The sequence below is a fragment of the Cucurbita pepo genome, chromosome LG19 (assembly GCF_002806865.2).
Source record: "Cucurbita pepo subsp. pepo cultivar mu-cu-16 chromosome LG19, ASM280686v2, whole genome shotgun sequence".
Lineage (NCBI taxonomy): Eukaryota > Viridiplantae > Streptophyta > Magnoliopsida > Cucurbitales > Cucurbitaceae > Cucurbita > Cucurbita pepo.
The window spans coordinates 6270277-6284231 of NC_036656.1; the positions used below are offsets into that span (position 1 = coordinate 6270277).

At 37.0% G+C, this 13955-nt stretch overlaps 3 protein-coding genes across 3 annotated transcripts; 2 read left to right on the forward strand and 1 right to left on the reverse strand.

The window, feature by feature from the left end:
• The first annotated feature begins 1600 nt into the window (after nt 1-1600).
• LOC111781245 (NAC domain-containing protein 37-like) lies at nt 1601-4479 on the forward strand. Its single transcript, XM_023661728.1, has 4 exons — nt 1601-1634; nt 2510-2697; nt 2799-3070; nt 3688-4479. The coding sequence occupies exons 2-4, from the start codon at nt 2529-2531 to the stop codon at nt 4327-4329; spliced, it is 1083 nt and encodes a 360-aa protein (XP_023517496.1). The 5' UTR covers nt 1601-1634; nt 2510-2528; the 3' UTR covers nt 4330-4479.
• A 2948-nt stretch (nt 4480-7427) lies between these two features.
• LOC111781908 (zinc finger CCCH domain-containing protein 6-like) lies at nt 7428-10620 on the forward strand. The gene is made up of 5 exons (XM_023662641.1): nt 7428-7617; nt 7770-7838; nt 8818-9021; nt 9146-9270; nt 9370-10620. Exons 2-5 carry the CDS (start codon nt 7779-7781, stop codon nt 10412-10414), a joined length of 1434 nt encoding a protein of 477 aa, XP_023518409.1. The 5' UTR covers nt 7428-7617; nt 7770-7778; the 3' UTR covers nt 10415-10620.
• A 535-nt stretch (nt 10621-11155) lies between these two features.
• LOC111781090 (peptide methionine sulfoxide reductase A5-like) lies at nt 11156-13402 on the reverse strand. The gene is made up of 4 exons (XM_023661514.1): nt 13087-13402; nt 12431-12543; nt 12210-12354; nt 11156-11638 (listed from the first exon to the last, which is right to left on the reverse strand). The coding sequence occupies exons 1-4, from the start codon at nt 13384-13386 to the stop codon at nt 11441-11443; spliced, it is 756 nt and encodes a 251-aa protein (XP_023517282.1). The 5' UTR covers nt 13387-13402; the 3' UTR covers nt 11156-11440.
• Nucleotides 13403-13955: the final 553 nt, after the last annotated feature.

The following is a 13955-nucleotide window of genomic DNA, read 5'->3' on the forward strand; positions in this document are numbered from 1 at the left end:
TTTATTTTTTTTTTTTTTAATTTATTTTCCATACTGGACAACTGTTTCTTTCTTCTCCAAAATACTTGTCGAGAAATCATTTGCTGGCCGGAATTCTACCTCCACCAAATTACCAAAGTGCCCCCCACGCGATTACGCTGACTCTGATATATACGTTTCATCCGTCACCGTTCGGGTGACAATATCTTTCCACATCAAACTCAAAAAATGCCATGTCAGCCATTTAATCACTCCCAGCGTGGACGGTCGGCTTTTGGCGGCATTACGTGGCATCCTATCTCTTTAGTATTCTGCCAGCGTGGTTGATGTAAGTCTCAAATTTCACGATATTATGGTTTTTTTTTTTTAATATCACATATATAATATGTTTTTCATGAACGAAAATTAATTATTTTTGTAAATTACTTTATCGTATATATTTAATTTTTTGACTCAATACAAAATGGTTCTTTCTAAAATTTTAAAAAATTAAATATATTTAAAATACAATAACCAATTTGAAATATATATTTATAAGTTTAAAAGTAATCTATATTTTTAAAATTCTAATTATCACAAAGGGTATATCACCCAAATATATATATATATATATATATATATACATATATATATCGAGGGTTGTAGTTCACATGTTTCTGAATTTATTTTATTCTTTTTTAAAGAATTGTTTCTTACTCTTAAAGGTTGNATATATATATATATATATATATATATATATATATATTTATATATTTATTTATTTATGTAAAGGTTGTTATATTTATATATTTATCTTTTTATTAAATATGAATGATTCTAATAAAGTTTCTATAAATGAGCCTACATTAATATCTTCTCTTCTTAGTTGTAAGTTTCAATCTTTCCCTCCCAAATATAATAATAATTTCAAGGTGGAACGTAACATTGGATCAGGATTTAGTACCTAATAGTCTCGAGATTCCTACGACATGATTACATTACTTACTTCTTGCTTTCAAAAGTAAAAACTATCAACACAAGTTAATCCGAACAAAACACACTTAACTTTAAAGTTACTACGATCGAGTCACTGATAAAGAAAATACATAATTACTCTCATTCATATGTGATCCCAATTCATTCACATACACTTTATNCTTGCCCACTCATTTAGATTTTTGGTTATGATGTTAGTTAGTATAAAATAACTAGAATAAATGAGGCAAATATTTGTCAACCGAATAAAAAAAAAATCCTAAATTTATAATAATAATAATAAAAAAAACATATTATGAATTTGTTGATAAAAGGAATTAAAACATAAAACCAAGCAATATGGTAAACGACAATAGTAATAATAAAAACGTACTTAACAAAAGAGTTCAACGGTCGGCTTCTTCCATATTTTACCACCAAAAAGTCCCATAAANAAAAAAAAAAAAAAAAAAAAAAAAAAAAAAAAAAAAAAAAAAAAAAAAAACAATATAGACGTCATCCACTAGGGACAGCCATCAAGCCATGCGCAAGAAGACACTGACCCTACACAGTACCAAAACCCCTCCTTTTATATTCTTTCTCCATTCCCCCTCCAACCCTCCTAAAAATTACACTCTATCCTCCTCCTCCTCCTCCTCCTCCGCCGCCACCGCCGCCGCCGCCGGTGACTCTTCTCCCAGGTATATAACAACAACACAATCATCAATATTATTTTGAATCTTTACCCCTTTTGAGAGCATGTTATGGTTAATGAATGAGGAATTTGGCTGGTTTCGAGGTGTACCTTAAAAATTCTCGACAATTAGACAAAACCCACTCCCGTTTCTGCGAAATTCTTTGTTTTTTTCTTTTGTTTTTTTGTTTTTTTAAGGTAGAGATAGATCCAATGGAACTGTTGGGTCTCTGTGTCTGTGTGTGTGTGTGTTTCGAGAACCGAACCGCGTGCTAATTTGTGATAACTGATCACGTCATCCTTACACCCCGTTTTTGTTTAATATTATTTTATTGGTTTATGGGTATGGCAATGGATGAGAGGCGGTTCATGAGGCATCATTCCCATCATTCCCACCATTCACCAACACAAGACAACATCATTAATTTCACAGAAAAAACCCTTTTAGTTGTCCGTTTTCCTTCATCAAAAACCCCCCCCCCCTAAAATCTCTCACTTTTTTCACCTCCTTCCCCACAGGTTTTTCCCCCCCAACAAAACGGAATCATTGTCTCTGGTAATGGGTTTTGTTTATAACACGCCGTTTATTTTCCCCCTCACAGATTAAAATTGGTGGGGTGTCTCTCGCTGCTCACCACCATCACCACCAAATGAACTTATCATTATCTCCCATTACACTTGGCATCATTTCATTCGTCAAGTTCTTTCCTTTCTCAACATTCCATTCTATATATATATATATATATATATATATACAAACCCCTTTACTTGTTTTCTTTGATCCATCATAAGGTGGTGGGTGTTGGTAATAGTGTAGAGATGATTGAGGTTAGGGCATGCGGAGAGCTTTAATTTTGTGTTGTGGGGATGAATTTGATGCAGTAATTTACCGTTCGTGACGATGATGGAGTCCATGGAGTCGTCGTGTGTTCCGCCCGGGTTTCGGTTTCATCCGACCGATGAAGAGCTCGTTGGATATTATCTAAGGAAGAAGGTAGCTTCACAAAAGATTGATCTTGATGTCATCAAAGATATCGATCTTTACAGGATCGAGCCGTGGGATCTTCAAGGTATACTTTTTTTTTTTCTTTCTTTTTATTAGGGTTTCTTAAAAAAAAAAAAAAAACCGTAAATCTTTTTAATGATCTGAGAATTACGTTGTAATGGGCAGAGAAATGTTGGATTGGTTATGAAGAGCAAAATGAGTGGTACTTCTTTAGTCATAAGGACAAGAAATATCCGACCGGGACGAGGACGAATAGGGCTACGTTGGCCGGGTTTTGGAAGGCAACCGGGAGAGACAAGGCTGTTTATGACAAGAATAAGCTCATTGGAATGAGAAAAACCCTCGTTTTTTATCGAGGACGAGCCCCGAACGGGCAAAAGACTGATTGGATCATGCACGAATACAGATTAGAATCCGATGAAAACGGCCCTCCACAGGCAAGCTCTTTTACTAACCCTTTATTTTTCTTCATCTATATTTTTCTCAATCATGCATGCTAAGTAGACTTCATTGAGTCCTGTCTTCTCTCTCTCTCTCTCTCTCTCTCTCTCTCTCTCTCTTTCTTTTTGTAATTTGTGTAAGATTGACAAAAGGGATTAAAAATGCTATTTTGAGTGGTAAAAATTCATCTTTTTGTTCATCATTTTAACTTTATCCAGACAATATGATCAATATATGTCAAATTAACCTCATGAGTTGAGCTTCATGAACATGAAGAACTTATGACTTTTACTCCTTTAAAATGCGTGGAAAAATGACAAAAAAGTGAGGGAAATGGGACAACTTTTACTTTCCATAATTAGTCCACTAAATTGTACAGTTTTAACAGATGACACCCACCAAACCTCTAAGTCAAAAGCTGATACTTACAAAGACATATAATTGTCGTGTTTGAATTTATGTTCTTTCCATCCTTCCTGTTTGTCAATCATCTTTGACTTTTTTTTTTTTTTTTTCTATTTTCACCACTTTTACCAGACACCCATAAAGGGTATCAATTTGTGATTAGGATTTTGGCTTATTTTTTTTTTTTTTTTTTTCCTTTCTTTTGTAGGAAGAAGGATGGGTTGTGTGTAGGGCCTTCAAGAAGCGAGCGAATGGACAATCAAAGACGGCGGTCGAGCGGTGGGATTCGAGCTATTTCTACGACGAACCGAGCCGGGTCTGCTCGGGAATCGATCCGCTCGAGTTCATGTCGAGGCAGTCGATGCCACAAGGGTTGTTAGAGCACAATAATATGATGTGTAAGCAAGAGATGGAAGGTGAGAATGTGAAGTTGATAGCATATAATGATCCATTTGTACAACTTCCACAGCTTGAGAGCCCATCTCTTCCATTAATGAAAAGATCAAGCTCCATATCTTTGGTGTCGGAATGCAATGAAGAAGAAGAGCCACCGACAAAAAGAAGGTACGATAATAACAACAATAATAATAGGAGCTCAAAGGTGACGGATTGGAGGGCATTGGACAAGTTTGTGGCTTCTCAATTGAGTCAAGAAGATGCATTTGAAGGCGAAGGAGATTCGAGGTTTGGAGCACAAAATAATAATTATAATAATAATAACAATCATAATTCAGCGGACATGGCCATATTATTGATGGAGAATAGAGTGCATGATGAAGAGAACTTATACAAAGAGTTCTTGAGTTCGAACCCGGAGTCTGATTTTGGGATTTGCATATTTGAGAAATGAAGATGATTATTTGAGGATGTTCTTGTCGGATAATATTTTTAATATGTGTTCTTATGAGGGTTATTATGGATCTTGGGATCATATCTCTATAATGTATTTTTGTATGATATGGTTGTGAATGAGTGAAGAAAAAAAACTCTCTTTCTCTCTCTCTCTCCCTATAGTTGATCTCTTAACCCCGTTTTCAAGGCATCGAGAGAGGTATCATTCTCTCGACGTCGTATGATATGACGTCGAGAGACGGGTGTCTCCAATGATGTCGTTCTCATGGCAGCAATAAAGATATCAAATTGGAAACTCAAATGCTTAAGTTAATGGGTTGTGGTAAATTTCATTATATCAACACTTTTACGCTTAGTCTTTACTTTGGGATTATGTATCTCTCTTGATTATAGAAAGACGTTCAGGAGCTGGGAGGGCCTATCGTGCGGGAACTTTAGGGGGCGAATACCTTGCTTCAATCACTTGGATTATTAACTACTAACGAGTGGGTTGAGCTATGCAACAACAAGATCTATGATGTTCCACATTGGTTGGAGAGGAGAACAAATCACCATTTATAAGGGTGTGGAAACCTTCCCCTAGCATACGCGTTTTAAAGGAAGCCCGAAAGGGAAAGCCCAAAGAGGAGAATATTTGCTAGCGGTGGATCTGGGTCATTACAAGATCTCTCTTGATCTTTGTTGGATATGCTTGACGATCTCCCATAATAGACCTCCTCTTCTGATACCGTGTTAAAATACCAATTAATCTAGAAGTTTAAGCGGACGGGTTATGATAAAAGAGAGGAAAAGGCCATGCATTTTTGTGTTGGAAGGAGGCAAAAAGGAGAATGTGTAAAAGGGTATGAGTTTAAAGGTGAAAGAAATGGTTGAAGGCTCACCCTTTGTGTTCTCGGCGGTGTTTTTGGTGGGCCAAATGCTTGTCTAGCGTGCTCCTTTGCTTATATACCGTATCCCTTTCATAGCCATGCTTCTCTTCTCGCACACCCTTTTTCCCCTTCGCCCCCACTTTGCCAAATCAATTCAACCTCGCCCATGTCGAGTATGAAAAACACTACAAAGATAACTGAGCTTTAAAAAGAGAAACTTGATGGCTTATCATATTGCATAAAAGGAGACACAGGAAGAGAGGTAGGTGGCGACTGCTGCATGGTTTTGTGTGTGTCTGTAAAACAAAGAAACAAAGAAAGAAAGAAAGACAGACAACTTTTGTTAGGAGCAGTTAAGTTTGAGGTCGGCAGGTTGTGTCGGAGCGCGGTTCCTGAATGGACAAAAACGCATGTCTTACGTTGTCCTTTTTCCATTCTTGAGTGGGCTGAAATGGTCCCTATAGGCTAAGCCTAACTCCCTTCTCTCTCCTTTTTTGGGTATTCCAACACTCTCTACACAAACACATCCCTTTATTCCTCTTTTTATCCTCTTCTCTTTCTTTAACTTTCTCTCCATATTTCTCATCAATATCTTCATTTTCTTGCATGTCTTTCTTTCACTACTACGTTAACTTCTTAAACCAATATGATCCCTTTTTCTCGAGAAAATTAGATTCGAACGACGGTTTCTAATTGCCACAGACCATATCTTGCATGACCTCAATTGTGACACTCGAGTAAATAAGGGATACATAAACAAATCGAGACCAAACCCAGATAGGATTCAGAGTTACTACTTATATCAACAATGTGCACTTTCCTTTTTAGAGGCTCAATCGTAAGAATTTTAATGTTAACGTGTTTTGTTTGGAGCAATTCTATGTTTGATGACCTCTAGGCGGGAAATATATAATGTGACCATATTGCTAGGAAATGTCAGGGTAACTAGATGTCGTATTTGAATTTCAAATCTTGAGAATGGGGTGTTGTATCAATAACCATCTTACATTCTAATGCCGTGTTTCTTTATTCAAGTATCGTTCACCTAATTTAAGATAAACCCAAATCATATTGGTTCGACGAACACATTAATCACTAAGAGTTAGAATGGAACGAGATTCATTTGGAACCTAATGACGTAGCACGGAGAAGAAACCGGGTAGGTTTGCTACATTTGTATAAGCTATAGCTTGAAAGTACGTTATTGAGGGGTGAGGGGAAGTGATCATAAAAGCTAGAATGGTGTGTGGTGGTAGAAAGTGGTGAGCTCTATGGTTTGGTGACTGCGAATTAAAGGAAACAAGAAAAAGAAAGAAGCAATGATTATATGAGTTGACAAAAACGAGAGGCTTTGGGACAATGTCTTTGGAGAACAATGATTCGGTGATGGCACGCAACCACACTTCTCTTTCTAACTTCTAGCCCTTTTCATGCAGCCATGTGATAAAGATCGGAACCGATCATGATCAAAATGGACAATATCTGTCACCACTGAATTTGAGTTATTATAAATAGTATCAGAACCAATCATCGAACGGTGCGAAATACTGGTTAGAGTAGGGCTAGACCCTCTCCATAGTAGACATGTTTAAAATCGTGAGGCTGACGACAATAAGTAACGAGTCAAAACAGACAATATCTACTAGCGGTGAGCTTGAACTGTTATAAAATGGTATCATAGGTACATAGATTGGGTTGGAAAATCTTTTGAACTAATAAAAAATTTTGAATGGGTTGAGTGGGTGACCCTAGCAACCTGAGTAGAGTTCATAATGTTCGGTTGTAACCTATTTTTTGGGTTGATTGGGTCAACCTACTATTCAATCCGAATTTTTTTAGTTTAAAAAAAAGATAATAATAAAATCTAGCTTTACATTAAAATACCATAAATATAATTTAAAAAAATTATATTATTATTAATAGTTCAAAATCTAAAAGTAATTAATCTCTCCAACCAATAATATATGTTTTCTTAACCAAGATAATAATAATAATAATAATAATAATAATAATAATAATAATAATAAATCACTTAAATATTAAATTTATGTTTTACTAAAGAAAAAATTTGATTTAAAAATATATTTAGTATATGATAAACTTTTTAAAATTACCTTTAAAATAAAAATATTTTAAAATATTGGAGAATGAAATTATTTATTTAAATTAAATCCAAAAGAATGAAATTTAAACACGAACATTTACGGAAAGGGAAAGGGAATTAAATCGAGAGAACCGGTTCTAGGGATTCTCCTTATATCTCTAGCGCTTGATTTTCTTGGCGCCTTATTTTCTTGATCTTCACACATTTTCCTTTCGTCATCTACTTTGATCTCATTCTATTTTTTTCATCGTCTTCGTTTCGATTACAAGTTTCAGAATCAGATCCGTGCCATCGGATCGATTTTAAGATTGAGGTTTTTTTTTATTCTTCAGATAATACGAATCTTCGTTTCTAAGTAGATTACCCTTCCCAACCGATCGATTGTTTCACTATAAGCTTTAATCTGGAACTTTAGTGTTAGTATTTGAAACGAATTGATTTGAGTTTAGAGCGTTTTTTATCTAGGATTTTGAAATGAAGCGGCAGAGGAAATCGAGAGGTGTTTCGTGGACTCATGGAGTTGATCTTTGTCAGGTATAATTGCGGTATCTTCTAATCGAAGTATGATGTTATTATAAAATCATGAAAATCTATATACCTTTAATCATAACAAAGCTAGGTTAAGGTTAACGTTCTGTTATTGATGAGTTTGATTACAATAATTTTGGTCGTTTTGAAACGAATTCGAATACTGTGATTTGAAAGGATTAATTTCTTGTTGCTAATGAAATCGTCACCTTGAGAACAAAAAGTACTATTGAATGTGAATCTAGTAATTAAAATTTTACTCTGTGCAAGCAAACAGTGGGCTATAAATCATATTACGGAATTAAATCCACCGCAGTCAGTTTGAACGATCTGAGAGACGTTCTTAAATGTCACACAATAAATTTATGGAAGCTTTGAAGATATGATGTTAATCTAGAATATGGTTTGATAGAGATTGAAGAAATAACAATTCGATTCAAGTGTACAACATGGCTGTGATGTATAACTGAAGCTTCTTGTGACCAAACATTAACAGAATATTGGAAGTATTTGTTCGTAAGCGGTAATCCAAAAATAAATAAACAAGAGCAGAAAAAGAAGACAAAACAACTAGGTAGTTGCGAAGCACAAATCATTACTCACTTTAAAATACAAACTTTGTCACTGTTTCTGCCTTCTTTCCCCAAAGCTGGCATCTTCTCAGATGCCATTGACTGAATGCTTATTTTCTACCTTAATGAACACATTCTGGTTCACATATTGTCATACTGAGAGTCACAGGGTACTTGGGAGGCAATGCCTTGACAAGGTGCTGCAGGATATTGATTGATCATTTCGCCTGTGAAATTACTTTAATATGTACTTGCATGCAACTGTTAGAGATTGGAACATTATATGATGTTATACTTATAATTGAATGTTGCAGAATGATTAAACAGATGTTGATATTCAATAGTTAAAGGTTTTCCTTACTGATTTTACTTCCAATGAGTTTGTAAGAGTGAATAATTGTGGTTTTAAATAGGTGAAGCTATTCTCATCAAAGGACTGTCCTTCAAAAGCTGGCCTGAAATCTTCTGATTATCTCGAAGCAGAAACTCCCAGGATGTTGCATCCTTATACTGCCGAATTTAAGGATTGCCCTCCTGGATTTGAGGTTACTCCTTCGAGAACCCAAGTAGCTAATTTGTCCAGCATCTCTTTGATTAAGTGGAGATGCCCTCTTAAGGTGAGCTCTCTCTAATATTTCTGTTCACTTCACTCAATATGAATTCACTTTAGTGGCTATGTGATGTATGTCTGTCCTGCATCATTTTCGGATGTATAACACTTCTTCCAGTATGTCTGTACAGTTTGTTATGGATTGCAACTGGTGTGTGACAGCAGGAGAGGGAAGTATAGAGGTAGAATCTCAAAAATTGAGGGAAATGAGATTTCTTGAAGTAGTTTATCCCCGAGTGTCTGCTATTCCTTCAGGGTAATTTCATTCTTTTGTTTCTTGACACAATTTGGAGGATCATTATTTTGTTAACATCAACCTTTCTGATAATGTCTCTCCCTTTCTTTTGCTGTATAGTGCTTCCGTATCTACTGATATTGAGGATGAACTTTATGATGATAGCTTCACTCCTCTTGTCCCTATCATTCCGATCGAGGAAGACGAGTGCGAAGATTTAGAGCCAGATTCAGCTGCTGTAGGAAACCTCTGTACTAGCTCAATGCCTGATACAGCTTCTAACATTCAGTTGGAACCTGCAATACACGTATGTACGATTGATACGTCTGCAGGTGAAAAGCCTATTGAGAAGTTACCTGATGTTGGTATGGATGTAGCTGCTGTTGCCTCTACGGCATTGACGGTATTAATGAAAAGCATGGAGCAGGGAAGCATGATCAACACCAATTTGCTTATTAAAATTTTCAGTGACCCAAAAATGATCCAGAATTTGGTGAACATTCCCCCAGTATCTGCAGCAGTGTCAGGGAGTACACCCCTGGCTACTGCTGCACCAATATCTTTGTCAAAGCCAGTGACCAAACCAGTTTCTTTGTCTTTCCCAAAATCTGATCTGATACCAAAGCTCCCAAATGGAAGCTTATTGAAAGTGCCGAATGGACTCCCATCCAAGGTAGCCACTGTTCTTCCTCAGATGAGTACCATTCCTACATCTGATGTAAATCTAGCCCCAGTCCCCAGCCACATGCCAGTTCCAGATCCCAACATGGTAAAAATTATGGTACCGAATTCCAAGAACTATTCTAAAATAGGTGCAATTCCTGCTCAAGCGAACGTTGCACCGGTAAGTTCAGTAAGAAATGGTCAGCAATGCAAGGATCTTAACTATTGTAAGAACTTGGTGAGACAACATGGAAACCAGAGGAATAATAAGGAACAGAAACCTGGACAAGATGGAAATAATCACCATCATCGTATTCTGAAAAGGGTACATGAAATGAATGCAGAAAACTTGAGACCCAAGATTGGGAAACAATGCAGTTACTTTGATACCCCAAAAGGGTGTAGAAATGGCGTTAATTGCCAATTCAAACATGATGTCACATTTAAGAATCAAAACGCTAAGAGAATGAAAGTGTGTGGTGAAGTAACAGGGATGACTTAATTGGGTTATGCTTCACTATTCAGGATTTTCAGGATGAATTTGAACAAGATATCCAAGGGAGAATTTTGAATCTGGGGCATGTATTAGTGGCTGTTTGAGATTAGCAGGGATGATTGGTTCCCTGTGTAAATCCTTCAGCACGAATGTGAATTCTTTGCATACGATTCTATTTGGCAAATAGAACATATTTTCCTTTTTGGTTTGAAGTGAGAAAAACAAGATTATTATCACTTTTTTGGACTTTTAAGGACAATTTGTCAACGTAAAACCTGGAAGATGATAGTTATAAAGTAGATTCTTGGTATATTCTTCTTCACAGAACAGTGTTTTCAAGTCTATTCGGAACACTTTATAGCTTCTAGAGGATGTGCTAAAAGAAAGTGTCAAGAAGTTGACTTGCGTCTATCATCATTGAGCTCCATAATCTGACATGATTTGAAGAAACTAAAAAAGAAAAATTGATTAAAGAATATTATCTGAAAGTCACTAGAGTTATTGAGTGTAAAGTCGGGATAAGGTTGACATCACAATCCCATTAAACCAGTCTTAAGAGAGACTATAGACTATTTGGTTAGTTAATTCAAGGTAAGGACTCTTATAAACCCTCCTTGAGACGGACCAAATCAGACTATCTGTTAACAGTGAGTTTGAACTGTCACAAATTAGGATTTGAGCTGTCACAAATTAGGAAAGCACAATTGATTACTCATTAAGGACGGGTTCTCCAATAATAACAAAAAGTTAGGAACAATTTGTAATTCAAGCTTCACTTTTCACTTTCCCTTTTTAGTTGTTTTTTTAGGTTTGGTACGCACGAATAAATATTCACATACATAGATAAAAAATCTACATATGACTTATTATTCATTTGCCACAAAATTGAAGGTGATGGTGGCAATTCAATCAATGACCCAACCAATTTGGGTTTTTGCAATCTAGCAATGATCCGGCAGTAGCAACAAGGAGGCCAACTAATGCAACAGCAATGGTTTGATATTCAGGCTAGAATTCCGAACAAAGATGAATTTATTTCTCTCTTAGAATGGGCCAACCTTTTCTGATAATGTCATTGATCTTGGCATCAATTTGCTTCTGGGTCTTTGGAGGACAGAGGTCTGCCGCGTACCCATTCATCCTTGCTGCCAAAGTGGACATCTCAAGCTCCTCTTCCGGCAAGTTGCCCATTAATTGCAGCAAAAAGGGTTTCCTCTTCAGCTCAAATTTCTGCGTCTCAAACATATGTTGTGTCAGTGATATTTGACATTTGATGTCAAGAACTCCGTTTTAACCACACGGTGCCGCGACAATTCAAACAGTAAACCTATGTTGGCTCAAGATGGGCCATCCATTATGAACTTCCAATGCATTTAACATTTAAAGGAGTACATTCTCTGGGTGGGTGAGTGTTAAGAATAATTAGCAGCAAGGATGAATGATTTAACATAGGTACTATATTTGACCTTTAATTGAAGATAAATATCTAGATATTTGTCTTCCATTACAGTTTAGCATCGGAGAATTTCACCACCATTTTCTAAATGGTGGTGGTTTTAGCAAATATTCTCGGTGACCTGATGCTAAATTAGCCATTCATTCTAACCTTTCTTTTATCTTCAAATAAGAAAACGGGGCTAGGATAGCAATTTTCCATTACAAAGTGGAAAAGGACTAAAGACATCTTAACCAAAGTTGTAACATTTCATGGTGAGCTGCATGTCAAGAAGCAGGAAAGTTTAAAAGCTGAAAGTTCGTCAGGCAATTGCTTCGAAGGATTATATTAACCAATGATACTAACCTGATGTTCAGCCTCTGCGGGATAAAATGCTCCAAGTTGCTGAATTTGCGTAGTCACAGCACTTCCTCTCGACTTCAGCTGTTCTTTTTCTTTGCTGACAGCAGCCAGTCTTGATTCTTCAGTGCCATTAGTAAAAATAATAGATCTGTCACAAAAGAGTTGGTAACACCATTATCTAAGGTTAATTATGTTTAAATCATGAACTAGAATTTATAATATACCTGTACTGCTTGCCCACATCAGGACCTTGCCCAAACACTTGCCTAGAATCATGACTGGACCAAAAAACCTCTAAGAGTTGCCTAAAACTAGTAAGCTTCGGATCATATTCGACCTGCAGAGAATTACAAAGCATGAATAAATAATTAATCCCATCCAAACACACATGTAATGTAATGAAACCAACAAATAGTTTTTTTTTTGCAAGAATCTCAATAAATATATATATCAATGGACATTATAAACAAAGGACAATAAACATTAACCGAGCAATGAATGCGTGTAAAAAACAAGTGGCAAGTGATACCATCCAAAAGTATCAATACTAATGAAAGAACCCATCAGAAATCTGTGACGAACAAATTCGACAGGGCCCCCTAAAATGAACACAACAGTGATAATCAAGCAATTTAAACCCGATTCATGCCTCTCTTATAAAGAATTTCAAGACAGTAAATCCAATCACAGAAGCAAAACAAGAGTGCAAAGCTAAATTCACCGAAGGAATGACACGCCACGATGTATTTATACAATATAATTGAACGTATAGACAGGATCTACTGAGGTAATGAAGTCCGTAACATCATTCAAAACGCAGGAAATTAAGCAATCAGAAAAATAGAAGATATAAAGGAGCAAAGAAGGTTAGGAGCCGAACCCGTACAGACTCGGCATGATCACCCAAGCTACGATACTCGGGATTCAATCTAGAACCACCAGCGTAGCCAACGGTGGTCCGGACAATTCCATCCAAGCAACCAAAGACGGCTTCGGATCTCCAGAAACTTCCGAGAGAGAAAACTGCGGTCTTCAAGGACTGATGGCTGGATGGAATCTTGCTAGATTCCACGATACGACTCGGACCTCTGATACAATAAGCTCTGCCATACAGCAAAAATACGAGGAAGAAGAGGATTGTGGAAATGCGATGCCAAGTGTTCGTCTGCAAAAGAGCCATTACTGTCTACTCTGCAACACAGGCGGACAGATCGAGGAATTGAAACTTCATTTAAGCATACATGGGCCAGCAGCCTGCTACATTGTTGAAGCCCAGGCCCATCAAACACCAAACTAGAAGCCCAGGCCCAACAAATCCCCGTAAACTAACAGCCCGCTACATTGTTGAAGCCCAGGCCCATCAATGAAATGCTACGTTGTTGAAGCCCAGGCTCAATAATCAAATCCTCGCAAACTGGGAGCCCGTTACATTGTTGAAGCCCAGGCCCATCATCAAATACCCACAAAGCCCGTTACATTGTTGAAGCCCAGGCCCAACAAATCCCCGCAAACTAGAAGCCCACTATGTTGTTCAAGCCCAGGCCCATTAAACATCCGCAAACTAGAAGCCCAGGCCCATCCCCGCAAACTCGCAGCCCACTAAATTGTTGACACCCAGGCCCAACAAATCCCCGCAAACTAGAAGCCCGCTACATTGTTGAAGTCAAGGCCCATCAATCAAATCCCCGTAAAGTCCGTTACATTGTTGAAGCCCAGGCCCATCAAATCCCCGAAAACTAGAAGCCCGCT